This window comes from Scyliorhinus canicula, chromosome 16 (assembly GCF_902713615.1).
Source record: "Scyliorhinus canicula chromosome 16, sScyCan1.1, whole genome shotgun sequence".
NCBI lineage: Eukaryota > Metazoa > Chordata > Chondrichthyes > Carcharhiniformes > Scyliorhinidae > Scyliorhinus > Scyliorhinus canicula.
The window spans coordinates 123,276,777-123,296,612 of NC_052161.1; the positions used below are offsets into that span (position 1 = coordinate 123,276,777).

A 19,836-nucleotide genomic window follows, 5' to 3' on the forward strand; every position below is an offset into this window, starting at 1 on the left:
CCGCGATAGTTTCCTAGAACAGTATGTAATGGAACCTACGAGGGAACAAGCGGTCCTAGATCTTGTCCTGTGTAATGAGACAGGATTGATTCATGATCTCATAGTTAGGGATCCTCTCGGAAGGAGCGATCACAATATGGTGGAATTTAAAATACAGATGGAGGGTGAGAAAGTAAAATCAAATACTAGTGTTTTGTGTTTAAACAAAGGAGATTACAAGGGGATGAGAGAAGAACTAGCTAAGGTAGACTGGGAGCTAAGACTTTATGGTGGAACAGTTGAGGAACAGTGGAGAACCTTCCAAGCGATTTTTCACAGTGCTCAGCAAAGGTTTATACCAACAAAAAGGAAGGACGGAAGAAAGAGGGAAAATCGACCGTGGATATCTAAGGAAATAAGGGAGAGTATCAAATTGAAGGAAAAAGCATATAAAGTGGCAAAGATTGCTGGGAGATTAGAGGACTGGGAAATCTTTAGGGGGCAACAGAAAGCTACTAAAAAAGCTATAAAGAAGAGTAAGATAGAGTATGAGAGTAAACTTGCTCAGAATATAAAAACAGACAGTAAAAGTTTTTACAAATATATAAGACAAAAAAGAGTGGCTAAGGTAAATATTGGTCCTTTAGAGGATGAGAAGGGAGTTTTAATAATGGGAAATGAGGAAATGGCTGAGGAACTGAACAGGTTTTTTGGGTCGGTCTTCACAGTGGAAGACACAAATAACATGCCAGCGACTGATAGAAATGAGGCTATGACAGGTGAGGACCTTGAGAGGATTGTTATCACTAAGGAGGGAGTGATGGGCAAGCTAATGGGGCTAAAGGTAGACAAGTCTCCTGGCCCTGATGGAATGCATCCCAGAGTGCTAAAAGAGATGGCTAGGGAAATTGCAGATGCACTAGTGATAATTTACCAAAATTCACTAGACTCTGGGGTGGTCCCGGTGGATTGGAAACTAGCAAACGTGACGCCACTGTTTAAAAAAGGAGGTAGGCAGAAAGCAGGAAATTATAGGCCAGTGAGTTTAACTTCGGTAATAGGGAAGATGCTGGAATCTATCATCAAGGAAGAAATTGCGAGGCATCTGGATAGAAATTGTCCCATTGGGCAGACGCAGCATGGGTTCGTTAAAGGCAGGTCATGCCTAACTAATTTAGTGGAATTTTTTGAGGACATTACCAGTGCAGTAGATAACGGGGAGCCGATGGATGTGGTATATCTGGATTTCCAGAAAGCCTTTGACAAGGTGCCACACAAAAGGTTGCTGCATAAGATAAAGATGCATGGCATTAAGGGTAAAGTAGTAGCATGGATAGAGGATTGGTTAATTAATAGAAAGCAAAGAGTTGGGATAAATGGGTGTTTCTCTGGTTGGCAATCAGTAGCTAGTGGTGTCCCTCAGGGATCCGTGTTGGGCCCACAATTGTTCACAATTTACATTGATGATTTGGAGTTGGGGACCAAGGGCAATGTGTCCAAGTTTGCAGATGACACTAAGATGAGTGGTAAAGCGAAAAGTGCAGAGGATACTGGAAGTCTGCAGAGGGATTTGGATAGGTTAAGTGAATGGGCTCGGGTCTGGCAGATGGAATACAATGTTGACAAATGTGAGGTTATCCATTTTGGTAGGAATAACAGCAAACGGGATTATTATTTAAACGATAAAATATTAAAGCATGCCGCTGTTCAGAGAGACTTGGGTGTGCTAGTGCATGAGTCACAGAAGGTTGGTTTACAAGTGCAACAGGTGATTAAGAAGGCAAATGGAATTTTGTCCTTCATTGCTAGAGGGATGGAGTTTAAAACTAGGGAGGTTATGTTGCAATTGTATAAGGTGTTGGTGCGACCACACCTGGAGTATTGTGTTCAGTTTTGGTCTCCTTACTTGAGAAAGGACGTACTGGCGCTGGAGGGTGTGCAGAGGAGATTCACTAGGTTAATCCCAGAGCTGAAGGGGTGGATTATGAGGAGAGGTTGAGTAGACTAGGACTGTACTCGTTGGAATTTAGAAGGATGAGGGGGGATCTTATAGAAACATTTAAAATTATGAAGGGAATAGATAGGATAGATGCGGGCAGGTTGTTTCCACTGGCGGGTGACAGCAGAACTAGGGGACATAGCCTCAAAATAAGGGGAAGTAGATTTACGACTGAGTTTAGGAGGAACTTCTTCACCCAAAGGGTTGTGAATCTATGGAATTCCTTGCCCAGTGAAGCAGTTGAGGCTCCTTCATTACATGTTTTTAAGGTAAAGATAGATAGTTTTTTGAAGAATAAAGGGATTAAGGGTTATGGTGTTCGGGCCGGAAAGTGGAGCTGAGTCCACAAAAGATCAGCCATGATCTAATTGAATGGCGGAGCAGGCTCGAGGGGCCAGATGGCCTACTCCTGCTCCTAGTTCTTATGTTCTTATGTTCTTATGTACGTACTGTGTACGTTCCTTGGCCGCAGAAAAAATACTTTTCACTGTACTTCGGTACATGTGACAATAAATCAAATCAATCAATAAGATGATAAAAGGTATTGACAAAGTAGATGTAGAGCAAATACTTCCTATTGTGGGACAATTTAGAACGAGAGGTCATAGTTTTAGAATAAGGGGCAGGAGATTTAAAACAGAGATGAGAAGAAATTACTTCTCTGAAAGGGTCATGAATCTGTGGAATTCACTACCCCAGAGGGTGATGGATATTGAGACATTGAGTAAATTTAAGGAGGAGACAGTTTTAATTAGTAAGGGGTTGAAGGGTTATGGAGAAGGGGCAGGAAAGTAGAGTTGAAGCTCAGATTAGATCAGCCAAGATCTGATTGAATGGCGGAGCAGGCTCGAGGGGCTGAATTGCCTACTTCTGCTCCTAGTTCTTATGTTCTTAGATTTTGTGAACATCTAATGAGGTGTCACTGAGGGAAAAGTAATATCCTTGTATAGATTAGACCTTTCTCTCTATGGTGTCTAGAAATGTCTTATACATCAAAAGGAAATGGGAGGTTGAACTGCAACAGGAGATACCGGTGGAAGACTGGAATAAAATTTGTTCTGAGGCTCATGTTGTTACTGACTCAAATACCTGGAGAGAATATAAATGGAAGCTCATTATTAGGTACTTCAGATCACCACATATTGCTGTAAAAATTGGTTCCTCCCCCATAAATATTTTCTGGAGAGACTCTGGGGAAAAAATTGGTCATTGCTAACACACATTCTGGTCAAGCCCAAAGTTGAAGGAGTGTTGGGATAAGATATTTAAAACATTGGCTGAGGTATTTCACATGGGCATCCCACAGACCCTCCGTAACTGCTCTGTTAGGTCCAATTCCACAAGGGACGGAAGGAAGAAAACATAACTATCTTCTACAGTTTGCTGATAGCTGCCATTAAGGATTTCGGTCTCAAAGTCTGAGAGTTATTGGAGATGGAACAAATCATGCATGCAAAGCAAAACATTCTTTCAAAGGTGGATCCCAGTATAGGAAATATTGTTCACATGGACGAAACCACAGAGGGCACTCCATACCCCACCCCAAACCAACACCATTCATTTTATATATTTTACTTCTGCCCCCTTTTTAAACCATGCTTTCCCATATATTTCCTATCGTCATTTTTCACAGGTATTCTATGTAAGGAAACAACTTTTATACGGACCAGTCATCATCATCAAATTCTTCTTTATCTGCTGTGCCAACACTTGCCTGTACACATAACTTGATTCTCTGAGCTAAAAGTGGCTTTATAGTATTGTTTCTTTTATTTTTCTGATGATTAATGTGATAATTAATGAACTTTTACCATGTTAATCTTTTGTTTCTGTGTGCTGTGAGAAAATAAATATAAAAACAATAAGTTCAACAAAAAAGAAAACCCAAGGTCAGTAACACTACCTGTGAGGAACAGACATATAAACGACTTCCTTCTTAAAATTGATCTTTTTTGCCAAATATTTCTCTTTCCTCTTCAAGGTACTGTATCTCAGTGGACTCTGCCTCCATCTGTACTGACTCCCATCCAATTCCTCTTTCAGGTCACCATTTGCCATGTGTGAACCAGACTGTGTGTGTCGGTGGAATATTTGACTGAGAAGTTCAGTGACATCTTGATGCTATTTCCAAGCGTACACAATTACCAGTAGGGATCATTGGATAATGTTGTAATGATGTCTCATCTGGTTCACCGTGTGCACAGTGGATTCACCTCCTGAGGTGTCTTTATTTCTGAACTAGAACTTAACAAAAGCTGAAAACACTAAAACTCTGGCCGATTGCATGCAGCTACACAAGTGACTGTTCTCCATAGAGAGCATTACTGCAAAGCCTGAATCTGTCCTCATGGTCTCTGAGTGATGATCAGAATGAGGAGCGATCTGATTTTCACCTCCCTTAGCCCAAGGCACTAACTTCAGTTGTAACTGTGCAGCTTAATCATTGCCACCCATTGCAAGGTTTTCTCCATTTTATGGCAGCTACCTCTGAGCATCCTCTAGCTTAGTTTGTGAAACAATAGATACTAAGCTCCAAGGGGCTCTGGGAGCTTATGTGCTAACGGCGGGACAGCATGTTGCTTATTGCGCAGTGCTTTGTAACAGTTTACTGAGTGCAGCTTTGTTCTTGTTGAACCGTCCACTGTGTCATTTCCCTTTTCTTGCTCATTCGTTTCACAGGAGAACAATCCATCACTGATCAGGACAGGTCCTGAAGAGACACTGGTCAGCCATCTGCTGGTGTTTGATGCTGAACGTGCAAGGAGAGAAGGCCGCGTTGTTTACTGTGCCCATACGGAATAATCAACAACCATGATCAACTCAGGAAGCAGAAGATGTTCAGGAGCAGTTTGTATTTTAATAGGAAGTAGCGCTCTAGTGCAGAGCTTTATGTTCCAGGAACAGGCTGTCATTCAATTCCAGCAAACCAGGTTGGGGTTTGCTACTCTCTCCCCCTCAAGCTCTGCACGCAAATACAATTTAAAAAAAAATTCATTCCATTGGATGGAAATGACAGAACCATGGGATCAAACCAATTGTATTGAAATCTACTCAAGTAATACTTTACAGTTACCAAATAGAAATTTGTGGGCAGCGTATTAGAAATTCCTGTATTTGTCCCTGCTGAGTAAGAATACCCTCCCACGCCACTAACTGAGAATCAACCCAAAAATCAATATGGGGGCTGGGGGTTAGAAATTCAACTTCAGCGAGCACAGAATGAGCACAAGCGAATTGGACATCTGTTCTAAACCCCTCCCTTTGTAACGCCAACCATTATAAACACCACCCATCATAATTGCCACTAATTATAAATTACTTCCAGTAGGGCAGCACGGTGGCCTAGTGGTTAGCGCAACCGCCTCACGGCGCTGAGGTCCCAGGTTCGATCCCGGCTCTGGGTCACTGTCTGTGTGGAGTTTGCACATTCTCCCGTGTCTGCGTGGGTTTCGCCCCCACAACCCAAAAATGTGCAGAGTAGGTGGATTGGCCACGCTAAATTGCCCCTTAATTGGAAAAAAATAATTGGGTAATCTAAATTAAAAAAAAAAAATTACTTCCAGTTATAACCCTGCCCATTATAAGCATAGTCATTATATACCCCACCCATTATACAACTGCACACGTTATAAGTGCAGTCTTTATAAACATTTCCCATGATAAACGCTACCTATTATAAACCCCTCCAATAAACCCTGCCCATTCGAAGCCCATCCCATTATAAGCACCGCCCAGTAAACACCCAGACCACATATAGCCCTCATGTAAAATCCTGTCACAGAATCCTACAGTGCAGAAGGAGGCCATTTGGGCCGTCTATTCTGCAACGACCCTCAGAATGAGCACCCCACCCAGGCCCATGCCCCCATCCTATCCCCGTAACCCCATCTAACCTTTTGGACAGCAAGGGGCAATTTAGCATGGCCAATCCATCTAACCTGCACATTTGTGGGAGGAAACCGGAACACCCAGAGGAAACCCATGCAGACAGGAGGAGAGCGTGCAAACTCCACGCAGACAGCCACCCTAGGTCAGAATTGAACCAGGTCCCTGGCACTGTCAGGCAGCAGTGCTAACCACTCTGCCACCGTGCCGCCCACATAGACCCCTCCAATTTTAAATCCTGCCCATTATACACACCACCCATTATAAACCCCACCCATTAAACACTATCATTAATGTCTATCATTAATCTTGTCTTATGCATCACATCAATTAAAAATCCATCTCATTATAAACACTGCCCATATCTATTATAAACCCCAGCCATTATAAACCCGGTAAGAAGTCTTACAACACCAGGTTAAAGTCCAACAGGTTTGTTACAAACACGAGCTTTCGGAGCACGGCTCCTTCTTCAGGTGAATGGAAAGGCTTGTTCCAGAAATGTTTATATAGACACAGTCAGAGATGTGTCTCTGACTGTGTCTATATAAACATTTCTGGAACAAGCCTTTCCATTCACCTGAAGAAGGAGCCGTGCTCCGAAAGCTCGTGTTTGTAACAAACCTGTTGGACTTTAACCTGGTGTTGTAAGACTTCTTACTGTGCTCACCCCAGTCCAACGCCGGCATCTCCACATCATTATAAACCCGTGCACTTTACACCTCATCTGTTTTCCAATGTGGCTGTTATGACCTACGCACATTATTCACTCTAACCATTATACATATTGTTTTACAGCCCATTATTATGCACCTCATTCATCCAACACCCAGCCTGTTATAACCCTGTGTTTTCCCTTTTCATTGAAGCTAATTTTCCAAAGGTGTTGGGTGTGAGTCAGGATGTTGCAGCCTCACGTCTTGATTCAGAAAATCATTTATTCATATCTCACTCCAGAGATTTGAGCAAATAATCTAGTCTAATGCTTCAGTGCAGTATTGGGGCCGTGCTGCAATGTTGACAGTGCCGCCTTTCACGTGAAATGTTACATTTTTGACCTATCTATCCTTCTCATATAGATGTGAAAGTTCCTTTGGCACTCTTTGAAAAGTTACAGAGGAGGCCTCCAACATTTACCCTTTGACCAACAGATTGTCTGGTCATTTGGTTCTGTGTTGTTTGTGGCATTTAGCAGTGACTGCATTTCAGAAGTACTTCATTGGTTCTGAAGTGCTCAGGATGCCCGAATGCTGTGAAAGCTGTTATGTATATGCCAGTGCTTTCAGTCTTTTAAATATAAACAAGGCACAATAGGAAAAAAATTAAAACCTCATAATTAAAAATGCAAAGACGGCACGGTGGCACAGTGGTTAGCACTGCTACCTGGGGACGCCGAGGATCTGGATTCGATCCCAGCCCCAGGTAACTGTGCATGTGGAGTTTGCACATTCTCCCCGTGTCTGCGTGGGTCTCATCCCCACAACCCAAAAATGTGCAGGGTAGGTGGACTGGCCACACTAAATTGCCCCTTAATTGGAAGAAAAATGCCAACAAATTGTTTGAAACAGACAGCAGGTCCTTCAGGATCCGAAAACAAACAGATGGGTGAATACTTTGGTGGAGACCTGTCTTCAGAACAATTTGTACCAAGTTGGTAAGAGCGCATCTTCCCTTTGATGAAACTCATTGAGTCATTGTGCGGATATTTGAGGAGCAAGAAATTTTCAATCACCATGTCAGTACTTGGAGGAGGCCAGATAGTTAGCACCAGATTTAACTGCGCATTATACAAGCATAACGGGCGCAATTCTCCGCACTCACGATGGTGCGGAGAATAGCGGGCGACGTAAATTTTTACGGCCACGCTGGTCCGACACCCTCCCGCTATTCTCCCCCCCCCCCTCCCCACGCCCGCCTCCCGACACGAATCGCTGCCCGCCGTTTTTTTACGGCGAGCAGCGATTCTCAGCTGGCCGATGGGCCGAATTCCAAGGCCTTTACGACCGTTTTTATGAACGTCAAACACACCTGGTCTGACCGTTCGTAAAAACGGCCGTAAAGTCCCGATCTGGGGAACCATGGCACCGATTGGCACGGCAGTACCACGGCCGTGCCAAGGGTGCCATGGGCCCACGATCGGTGGACACCGATCGAGGGCAGCGGGTACTTACCCCGCGCACTCTTTATCCTTCCGCCGCCCCGCTGTATCCATTCGCGCGGCGGCTGAGGGGCATACCGGCCCGCGTATGCGCGGGTTTCACACAAATGCGTGATGACGTCATCCGCGCATACGTGGGTTGGAGTCGTCCAATCCGCGCATGCGCGGCTGACGTCATCTGACGCGTCAGCCGTCACTAACTCTGGCTAGCGGGCTTAACGAAATTCGTTAAGCCCGCGATGCCGGAGTTCACGGCCGCGGGATGCTAGCCCCCACCGGGGACCAGAATCGGTTCCCGGTCGGGGGGTGGAGGCTGGCGTCAAACCCGCCCGTTTTTGACGCCAGCCTCACGATTTCTCCCGGGTGCGGAGAATCACGCCCAATCTTTCTGTGAACTCAGGAATTGACTGATAACTTTTTACAAGAGCTCAATGTCTAGCACACCACTTCATTGAGATCTTAATAGATCTGTTGATTTCCCATCAGTCATTTATACAGGACCAAATAACGAGCAAGGTAAATTACAACTTTTAATTTCTGGTAAATTATTTAAAATGTTTTAAAAATTGCTAAGTATTATTTTATTGTCGGTTTGTTGTCTACTTTAGATGTCTGATTTACCTCCAAGCATTGTAGAGATAATACTAGTTTTAAGTCCAAAACAGGTTTATTTACAGTGCTTTAAAATATCTCTTGAATTACAAGTTGTCTCCATCCACACATGTTCATAGCTCTGAGGTGTTTCTGGATGCTTCGGCTTACTTTAGCTCTCAGAGGTTACACCCAGGCTTAATAAGTCTAGCACAGTGAACATAGATCAGTCAATAGACTAACATAATCAAATATGGATCAATTCAACCATTGAACAGTGCACTAAGTGATGTTTATAATTGTTTATGTTAATAAAACCCATGATTAGACTTAACTCAAACCTTTATTCAAAATGATAGAAGGATACAAAAGGATATGGGAAAAGCAAACCCAGTACCCTACATGAATATTTGCAATAACAGTGTGACTAACAACGGTGTTCAAACTAGTGAAATTAACGTAGAGAACTGTGGTTAGGAAGAGCTCCTTCACACAAGTTCAGATTAATTCTCTGGAAGAGATGGAGGCAAAAACCATAAGGGCCAGCCAGGAGCCAGTTAGGTTATGTGGCAGGGGTCAGGGATATATCACTGGACAGATGGAACACATCTATTTAGTGAACTTGTGTCCCAGTGCAGTAGAGCAACCTAGTGTGAATGCTGGGACAGTGGTTGTACATGGTGTTACAGTGTGGGCCTTCAGATGTAATTGCTGGTGAGGAAGGCAATCAGACTGATCTCCATAGTTGAAATTACAATGAGAGCACTTCCAACCAACTGAGGAACTGACTGGAGCTGGTCTGGCTGCATGGTTTATATTCAGAAACCAATGGAAAATAAAATTGGACCAAATGTAAAACGTGTGGTGAGAAATGCAGATGTCTCAATTCACTCTCCGCAGTTTCCCACCAGGTGAGTTAGGTTAAAATGATCCCAATAAATCTAAAAGTCAACAATAGTACAGGCGATAGATCTGCAGCGAGTCAGTTGACCTTGGCCAGAGCAGTACCAGAAGCACGGAAAGTGGCCTTTGCCCTGCGGTGAGTCACTGGGCAAAAACTCAGGGAAAGGACAAATAAAAACCTGCCAAGTTTAAATGCCAATATTTTTTTCTTTATTTCTACAAGATGTGAATGTATTTATTAATAACAAAGTCAAATTAATATTGAATATGAAAGATTAGAATTTCCAATGTTATTTTCGATTGCAAATTAAAACAAAGATTTATGGAATTTTCAAGATTAAAAGTGAACCTTTATTAGTCAATCCACAGGGGATTGCTGTGACTCTGAATAGAATTGGTGGGGAGGGGAGAACCAGGAGTTCCCCTGGGGTTTCAGTACCAATCCAGCCAGGACATCTGCCCCCTGAGTCACACAGTAACCACAGTAATGTGAAAATTGCAGTCACGGCCAGCAGCACAATTCAACACACTTGCCTGTTTTTAAAATTGCGTTAATTCTAAAATGCATGATTAGAATGAGCTCTTTGTGGGGAATATCTGTATTCATTGTCAGAATGTGAACATCATTGGCAAATCATGATGATGTGTGACTTGGGGGGGGGGGGGGGGGGGGGGGGGGGGGCGGGTGACGCGCGGTTAGAGCTGGAATTATCCCTATGCACCTTCTGCTCTTGTCCTTCTAAGGTGGGCACAGTAAAAAGTCTTACAGCACCAGGTTAAAGTCCAACAGGTTTGTTTAGAATCACTAGCTTTCGGAGCGCAGCTCCTTCATCGGGTGAATGAAGAGATGGGATCCACAAACACATATATAGACAAAGTCAATGATGCAGGATAATACTTTGAATGCGAGTCTTTGCTGGTAATTAAGTCTTTACAGGTCCAGACGGTGTGACTGGAGAGAGGGATAATCACAGGTTAAAGAGGTGTGAATTGTCTCAAGCCAGGACAGTTGGTAGGATTTTGCAAGCCCAGGCCAGATGGTGGGGGGTGAATGTAGTGCGACATGAATCCAAGGTCCCGGTTGAGGCTGTACCCATGGGTGCGGAACTTATCTATCAGTTTCTGCTCGGCAATTCTACATTTTCGCTCACCCTGAAGGCTGCCTTGGAAAAGCTGACCTGAAGATCAGCGGCTGATTGCTGAAGTGTTCCTCTGATTGGAAGGGAACATTCCTGCCTGGTGAATTAATTCCAGTCACACCGTCTGGACCTGTAAACACTTAATTAAAAGGCAATATCCCTCAAGTTGTACTTTGACAAGGATAGCTGATAAGAAGCAATAGCTATTAATGACCTCCAGTGCCGATCCATGACTGACCATTCCAATTAAGTAACCCCCAGAGTTTCCTATTCTCAGCTTCAACAACCTGTATGCAGAAGCTGATTCATCACTCAGAGGACGCTGCTGTGTTCCAATTTAAAGAATTATATAAAAGACAGTGATTTCATTTCTTACATGTTAGTTTGGATTTAGAGCTTATTTGAATTGAAAAATGCAGCAAAAATGAGCAAAAATCTATACCCAACAAGGATGAACATATCGAGAGAAGTCTGGTGTGAAAAAACGATGCAGAAATGTTAACCTCTATAATTCTAAAGTAGTAAATCTTGTGAATATGATCTTCCTTAGCATTTCTTGGTTTAGGGCTTTTGTTGAGAGCGGTCATAATGAATGCTTTTCTTCAATGCCTTTGCTTCTTTCTTCATCACCTAAAAAACATTGAGTTGTGGAATAGCTGAACGCATCAACACAATGGCATAGCAACCAGAGGGATTGAGAGCAACCATTAAACAAATAGCAAAAGCTGGCTGCCTGAAGGTGCATATAATACAGGCCCTAGGTTGACCGATTCCGGGTCGTCAAGTTTGAGTTATACTGCTGGCTCTGTATCAATCTCTGGTCATAGAAAACAAATTCTTGTAAATCCTCCCCTTGCCAGCATCTGAATGTATTACAACATTACATTGCAGTCAGCTAATCTATTTTAGTGATGTTGGTTGAGGGATTAATATTAATAGGACAGCAGTAAAAACTCCCCTGATCTTCAAATATATGGGAGTTTTTTTACATCCACCCAAGAGAGCACCCGGGACCTAGATTTAACATCTCATCTGAAAGATGGTATCGCTGAAAGTTCAACACACCCTCAGTACTGCATTGCAGTGTGCAGCTTCCATAATGGGCTCAAGTTTCTGGGGTGCGATTTAAACTGACAATGTTCTGACTCAAAGAGACAAAAGTTTTTTACCCATTGAACCACAATTAACACCTGCACCTTAACCAGCCAAGTCTTTGTGGTATCTCTGGACTAAATGTTTGTTGGTATTTGATTCTGAAGTCCAGAGGAAATGTTGCTTGGTAACCTTGGAGTTTCAAATACCTGTTCTCTCTGTGTATCATTTCTCCTTCCATCATGTTAGTGAAATGATTTAACTCAGTTAAAACATCATGGTCACAGGTCGCAAAAAGAAAAACTGGCTTCGGTGACATCTGGAAGAACTGAGCAGCACGGTAGCACAGTGGTTAGCACAGTTGCTTCACAGCTCCAGTGTCCAAGGTTCAATTCCTGGCTTGAGTCACTGTCTGTGCGGAGTCTGCACGTTCTCCCCGTATGCGCATGGGTTTTCTCCGGGTGCTCCGATTTCCTCCCACAGTCCAAAGATGTGCAGGTTAGGTGGATTGGCCATGCTAAATTGCCCTTAGATGGCAGCACGGTGGCGCAGTGGGTTAGCCCTGCAGCCTCATGGCGCCGAGGTCCCAGGTTCGATCCTGACTCTGGGTCACTGTCCATGTGGAGTTTGCACATTCTCCCCGTGTTTGCGTGGGTCTCTCCCCCACAACCCAAAAGGTGTGCAGGTTAGGTGGATTGGCCACACTAAATTGCCCCTTAATTGGAAAAAATGAATTGGGTACTCTAAATTTAAAAAGAAAAATTAAATTGCCCTTAGTGTCTAAAAAGGTGAGGTTGGCTTACGGGGATAGGGTGGAGGCGTGGGTTTAAGTAGGGTGCTCTTTCCAAGAACCGGTGCAGATTCGATGGGCCGAATGGTCTCCTTCTGCACTGTAAATGCTATGACCAGAACAATCAAAATTGTGGGAAGTAGAGAAATAATTGGAGGACATTGAAGTTGCTGATGAGACGGGGAGTTTTCTGTGTTTTAACGTCCCTGGCCTCGTAACCTAAAGGCTCAGGCTAATGCTCTGGGAACATGGGTTCAAATGCCACCACGACAAGTGGTGGAATTTAAATTGAATCAATTAATATGAAGTATGATAGGGTAAGAAATGTTTCTGCTACCCTGCTCAATCCTGACATTAATGTGAAACGTGTACTCACAAGTTGTCTAAATGAATGCAATCAATGGAACTAACTGATATGAACCCCATCAGCAACTAATGTGCTGTCTTATAAATAAGGTGACACTTAAATGATTAACTCCACAATTTTATGTTTTGTCTCTAAATACCCACAGCAAAAACAATCTGATGTTGCACACAACGTACATTTTCAGCCAATATTTTCATTAGTTGGAAAGCCTGAGATATATGGGGAACTAGAACAGATAAATTGCTTTTTTTTGGTGGTAAAATCACCCTATTTCACATTAAGTAGGATTTGTAGCTTTTACTGTATCATGAAGTGTACCTGGTTCGCAAGTGTAATTAACACAAGAAAATTAACCATGGCTAACAATTGCTTAGCATTCCGAGGACGGCCTTCTTATGATATTAATCATAGTACGTAGAATCCCGACAGTGCAGAAGGAGACCATTCAGCCCATCAAGTCTTCATCAACCCTCTGAAAGAGCACGCTACCTCGGCCATATCCCTGTAACCCCGCTCATTGATCACGGCCAATCCACCTGACCTGTCCATCTTTGGACTGTGGGAGGAAACTGAAGCACCTGTGAAAAGCCTCTAGTCACCACATTCCGGCACCTGTTCGGGGAGGCTGGTACAGGAATTGAAGCCGCGCTGCTGGCATTGTTCTGCATTACAAGCCAGCTGTTTAGCCCACTGTGCTAAACCAGCCCCAGTCATTCCTTTGAACTGAGTGACTTGCTCAGCTATTACACAGGGCAGTTAAAAATTAATCCCATTGTGGGTCTGGAGTCATATGTAGATCAGTCCTGGAAGATTTCCTTCCCTAAATGGCGTCAGTGGCCCAGATGGATTTTTGCAACAATTAAAAAATATATATATAAATTTAGAGTATCCAGCAACACGGTGGCACAGTGGTTAGCATTGCTGCCTACGGCACTGAGGACCCGGGTTCGATCCTAGCCCTGGGTCACTCTGTGTGGAGTTTTCACATTCTCCCCGTGTCTACGTGTGTCTCACCCCCACAATCCAAAGATGTGCACGTTAGGTGGATTGGCCTTACCAAATTGCCCCTTAATTGGAAACAAATAATTGGGTAGTTAATTTATTTTTAAAAAAAACAACCAAAAAAATTACATTTAGAGTACCCAATTTTTTTTCTAATTAAGGGCCAACTTAGCATGGACTATCCACCTACCCGGCACATCTTCGGGTTGTAGGGGTGAGACACGAGGAGAATGTCCAAATTCCACACACAGTGATCCGGGGCCGGGGTCGAACCTGGGGCCTCAGGGCCGTAAGGCAGGAGTGCTAGCTACTGTGCTGCCCTGGATTTTCACAACAATTGATGATATGGGCCAGGATTCTCCCCTACCCGGCGGGGCGGGGGTTCCCGACGTATTGGAGTGGCGTCGACCACTCCGGCGTCGGGCCTCCCCAAAGGTGCGGAATTCACCGCATCTTTAGGGGCCAAGCCCTCACATTGAGGGGCTAGGCCCGCGCCGGAGTGGTTCCCACTCCGCCGGCCGGCGTGAATGGCCTTTGGCGCCCCGCCAGCTGTGGCCGAAAGGCCTTCGCCGGCCGGCGTAAGTCCGCGCATACGCTGGTGCGTCAGCAGCTGCTGATGTCATACCGGCGCATGCACAGGGGAGGGGGTCTTCCGCCCCGCCATGGTGAACGCCATAGCGGGGCGGAAGAAAAAGAGTGCCCCCATGGCACAGGCCCGCCCGGCGATTGGTGGCCCCCCGATCGCGGGCGAGGCCACCGTGGGGGCACCCCCGGGGTCAGATCGCCCCGCGCCCCCCCCCCCCCCCCAGGACCCCGGAGCCCGCCCACGCCGCCAATCCCGCCGGCACCAGAGGTGTTTTGATTCCCGCCGGTGGGAATGGCCTGTCAGCGGCGGGACTTCGGCCCATCGCGGGCCGGAGAATCGCCGCGAGGGCCCCGCCAACCGACGTGGGGGGCCCGCCGACTGGCACGGCGCGATTTCCACCCCCGCCGATTCCTGGGTGGCAGAGAATTCGGGCCACAGCAGGGGCGGGATTGACGCCGGCGCCGGGCGATTCTCCGACCCCCCCGGGGGGTCAGAGAATTCCGCTCATGGTCACTATTGCGGAGACTAGTTTTATATTACAGATTTATTAACTGAATTTAAATCACATTAGTCTCTGGATTACTAGTCCAGTGACATTACCATCAGCCTACCCTATCCCCAATAGCAATGATGCCACATGAACATTCCTACGGAGGAACACCTTAATGGACAGAATCTCTCATGCCTGTATAGAGTTTGGTTTAACTATCAGCATCAGGAAGATAAATGTCTTTGTCTATAACATTGTCAATGTTGATTGATGGTTGTATGGCAATGTGACACTGGAGATTGTTGTTAGCTTCATAGATTTATGCTCCACATCATCAGCAATCTGCATATCTATTTTTTTTTAAATCTTCATATCTGGAGGGGCTGACTCAGCCATTGGGAGATGGATGGTCAAGTGAGAAAGTGTGAAGAGGAGGATGGATTAGTATAGAAGGTAAGTAGGTGTGAGGAGTGATGTGGTGGAATAGGCTCAATAAAACAAAGTGAAGAGTTGGGGTGACATTTGAGACAAAGATGTGAAGAGCATTTTTTCTCTCAGAGGTTAGTTGGGCTGTGAAATTCTCTCCCCCAGAGAGCAGTGGAGGCAAGGTCATTGAATATTTTTAAAGCCGTGACAGACAGATTCTTGATTGACAAGGGAGTTAAAGGATTTCGGAGGTTGATAGTCGAGTTGAGGCCACAAACAGATCAGCCATAATTTTATCAAATGGTAGAACAGGCTTGATAGGCCGAATGGCGTGCTCCAAATTTATATATGTAAAAACAAATCAATTAATGAATAATTCTGAGGATGAACGGTATTCTCAGTAATGATGACCATATAACTATCACTGATTGTTGTGAAAACCCCTCTAGTTCACTAATGTCCTTGGGGAAGGAAATCTGCTGCCTTTGCCTGGCCTGGACTACATGTGACTCCAGACCCCCAACAATATAGTTGACTCCAACTGTCCTCTGAAATGGTCTGGCCCAGCCATCCATGCCCACATCCCATGAAAGAATAAAGAAAAAAAGTAACAGGAGTCTAGGTGCCGACGCCGGAATAAAAACTGGACTGTTTACTCCGGCGTCGGCGCCCATTCCCAGACCCCTATTGTCCGCCCTCCGTGGGGCTAGCAGGGGCGTCGCGCGATTTACGGGGGCGGGGCCTCGGTGCAGCGTCACAGACGCAGTTGGGCCGGCACCAACTAACGCATGCGGGGGCAGCACGGTGGCCTAGTGGTTAGCCCTGCTGCCTCACGGCGCTGAGGTCCCAGGTTCGATCCCGGCTCTGGGTCACTGTCCGTGTGGAGTTTGCACATTCTCCCCGTGTTTGCGTGCCGGAGAATCGTCGTTCGCTGTTTGCGGCCATTCTCCGAGTGGCCTGGCGCGATTCACGTGGCACTGGTTTCGGGGGGCTGGGAGAATCCCGTGCGGGGGTTGGGGCAGTGTGGCGCAGTTTGCGCAGTGCCCCGGCGATTCTCCCATTCGGCGGCGGGGGGGGGGGGGGGGGGGGGGGGGGGGGGGGGGCGAATCCCGCCCAAGGTGTTTAGAATCAGCATCCTGAGAGTGGTGGGGTCCAAACCCAACTTAACTATAGGAGATGTGCTGGAGCAATATTTCCCTCCGTGTACCCGAATGTGGCGACTTGGGGATTTTCACAGTAACTCCATTGCAGTGTTAATGACAATAAAAATTATTATAATCGGTCATGGGAGAGAAAGGTAGGTGTGAGGTCTTTAGTTAGTAGGTCACACACTCTGGTCTTACCCCTTTGAGTATTCTTTGCCGTAACTCATTCTGAGTCAGAGGCCTTTCTTCTTCATCAGTCACTGGAGATTCCACATCACTGTCATTATCGTTTCTGGAAAAGAGTTATCAACAGAAATTAGCTCTTACATTTTGATCCAAACATCACTATCACTGAACATTCTAATCAAAATGGTAAGGGAAGAAAATCCAATTGGAGTCTCTTTGGAACCCCCCCTCCACCCAATCCCTCCTTCGCCCAATTTTCTTCCTCTCCCCTGAACATGATCACGTGCTTCTATCCAACATTCATGTACCTGATTGCCATTTTCATTCAGGAGTAGTGTGAAATGCTGATCTGCTATTGCTACATTTGCACTACCCCAATATCACTCCTGGTGCACTTTTCATAGACCTCTAATGAGAATCATCCCCAAAAAAGGAACAATCAGAGGCCAGATGATGTCTGCGCAGGCTCCTGTTTTGTGAATGTCGTGAAAAAATTATTTATAAAGCAAGAGGAAAAATATTAATCAACAAAGAACAATTTACAATCTCCATGACATTGTGAGCTCATTGTTGTGTTGGTCACTGCCCCTGTGTTGGTCACTGCAAAAGACTTGAGGTGGAAGGTACAGACCCAGTGGTGGGAGGTTCAATGTATATTGGCTGGGGGGGATTTTTCAGATTCTGGCCCATCAGCAAAATGGCAGCTTCCCGTGCGTCATATGGTCTGTCGTAATCCTGGAGTGAAGAGGGAATAGAAGAGTAAATATTAGTGTAACACACACATAAAGAGACCCACTTAACTTGAGAACAACTTGAAATGAATTTAATCAGTCTATAAACTTTTACATGAGTCAATCCAGGACTAGTATCAGACAGCACCATATGAAACCATTCAGCCCATCATACTTATATGCTGGCTCTTCGAAAGAGTCATCCAATTAGCCCCACTCTTCTGCTCTTCCACAGCCATGCAAGTTTTTTCTTTTCCACTTTATATCTTTTTTTTAAAATAATTTTTATTGAAAGAGTTTTTCCATACAGACATTTACCCCTACTAATTTTTAAATTATTTACAACACAATCCCTCTAGGCAAATATCCCTCCCTCGCCCGCCCTCTCGCGCGCACCAGTCCTCCCCCCCCCCCCCCCCCCAAGCAACAACTTAACAAACAAGGCAGCCTACAGTTTCAGACATGAGCAGCGAGCAGACTTGCCCGCGTTACAGTCGTGCATGTCCCCCCACGACCATTACTGCCCCCCTCCCCTCCCCCCCTCCCCTCCCTCCCCTCCCCTCCCTTCCCCTCCCCTCCCTCCCCTCCCTTCCCCTCCCCTCCCTCCCCTCCCCTCCCCTCCCTCCCCTCCCTTCCCCTCCCCTCCCTCCCCTCCCCTCCCTCCCCTCCCCTCCCCTCCCCTCCCTCCCCTCCCCTCCCCTCCCCTCCCCTCCCCTCCCTCCCCTCCCCTCCCCTCCCCTCCCTCCCCTCCCCTCCCCCCCCCTCCCCCCCCCCCGGGTTGCTGCTGCCACGACCCCGAACGCCTATCTCTGATCTAAAAAGTCAAGGAAGGGTTGCCACCGCCTGGAGAATCCCTGTACCGACCCTCTCAGGGCAAATTTGATCCTTTCTAGCTGAATATAGCTAGCCATATCGTTAATCCAAGTTTCAACGCTTGGAGGCCTCGCGTCCTTCCATTGAATTAATATCCTTCGTCGAGCCACTAGGGACGCAAAGGCCAGTATTCCGGCCTCCCTAGCCTCCTGTACCCCCGGTTCTACCCGACCCCAAAGATCGCAAGCCCCCATCCTGGTTTGACCCTGGACCCCACCACCTTCGACACCGTCCTTGCCACCCCCTTCCAGAACCCTTCCAGCACCGGACATGCCCAGAACATATGCACATGGTTCGCTGGGCTTCCCCGACATCTGACACACCTGTCCTCACCCCCAAAGAACCGGCTCATCCTTGTCCCCGTCATGTGAGCTCTATGCAGCACCTTAAATTGAATGAGGCTCAGCCTCGCACACGAGGAGGAAGAATTGACCTTCTCCAGTGCATCCGCCCACGTCCCGTCTTCTATCTGCTCTCCCAGCTCCCCTTCCCACTTGGCTTTCAGCTCCTCCCCCGATGCTTCCTCCGCCTCCTGCATTATCTTGTAGATGTCCGATATCCTCCCCCCTCCGACCCAGACCCCCGAGAGCACCCTATCACTCGCCCCCTTACTGGGGAGCAGGGGGAACCCCTCCACCTGCCGCCTAGCAAATGCCTTCACTTGTAAATATCTGAACATGTTTCCCGGGGGGAGCTCAAACTTCTCCTCCAGCCCTCCCAGGCTCGCAAACCTCCCCTCTATAAACAGGTCCTTCAGCTGCCGTATGCCCACCCTGTACCAGCTCTGAAATCCCCCGTCGATGTTCCCCGGGATGAATCTATGGTTCCCTCTTATTGGCGCCGCCAACAGACCTCCCTTTTCCCCCCTGTGTCGCCTCCACTGCCCCCATATCTTGAGGGTGGCCGCCACCACCGGGCTCGTGGTGTACCTCGTGGGGGGGAGCGGCCATGGTGCCGTTACTAGGGCCCCCAGGCTTGTGTTGCCACAGGACGCCCTCTCCATTCGTTTCCAAGCTGCCCCCTCCCCTTCCATCATCCACTTGCGCACCATCGACACATTTGCCGCCCAGTAATACCCCGAGAGATTGGGTAGTGCCAGCCCTCCACTGCCCCTACTCCGCTCCAAAAAGACCCTCCTCACCCTTGGGGTGCCGCGCGCCCACACGTAGCTCATGATGCTACTCGTCACCTTTTTGAAGAAGGCCCTAGGGAGGAAGATGGGCAAGCACTGAAATAAAAACAAGAACCTTGGGAGGACCGTCATTTTGATTGACTGCACCCTCCCCGCCAGCGACAGCGGTACCATGTCCCACCTCTTAAATTCCTCCTCCATCTGTTCCACCAGCCTGGAAAAGTTCAACTTGTGGAGGGTCCCCCAGTTCCTTGCCACCTACACCCCTAAGTACCTAAAGCTCTTTCCTGCTCGCTTGAAGGGGAGTCCCCCAATTCCCTCTCCCTGGTCCCCCGGGTGTATCACAAAAACCTCACTTTTGC

The 19,836-nt window shown here is 46.6% G+C and overlaps 2 protein-coding genes across 8 annotated transcripts in view; one reads left to right on the forward strand and one right to left on the reverse strand.

The window, feature by feature from the left end:
* Nucleotides 1-4,968, forward strand: part of zgc:154075 (uncharacterized protein LOC556929 homolog) — a 332,990-nt gene extending 328,022 nt beyond the window's left edge. For 6 of the 7 annotated variants that reach the window (XM_038773628.1, XM_038773630.1, XM_038773629.1 and 3 more), the window contains one exon: nt 4,658-4,968. In XM_038773628.1, coding sequence (XP_038629556.1) covers nt 4,658-4,780 — 123 coding nt within the window. In that variant the 3' untranslated portion in view covers nt 4,781-4,968. The remainder of the gene's footprint in view (nt 1-4,657) is intronic. The other variant, XR_005457420.1, reaches the window with a different exon arrangement.
* A 6,127-nt stretch (nt 4,969-11,095) lies between these two features.
* Nucleotides 11,096-19,836, reverse strand: part of odad1 (outer dynein arm docking complex subunit 1) — a 56,851-nt gene continuing 48,110 nt past the window's right edge. Inside the window, exons 13-15 of the mRNA XM_038773394.1 lie at nt 17,370-17,473; nt 16,751-16,844; nt 11,096-11,284 (exon numbers count right to left, since the gene is read on the reverse strand). Coding sequence (XP_038629322.1) covers nt 11,216-11,284; nt 16,751-16,844; nt 17,370-17,473 — 267 coding nt within the window. The 3' untranslated portion in view covers nt 11,096-11,215. The remainder of the gene's footprint in view (nt 11,285-16,750; nt 16,845-17,369; nt 17,474-19,836) is intronic.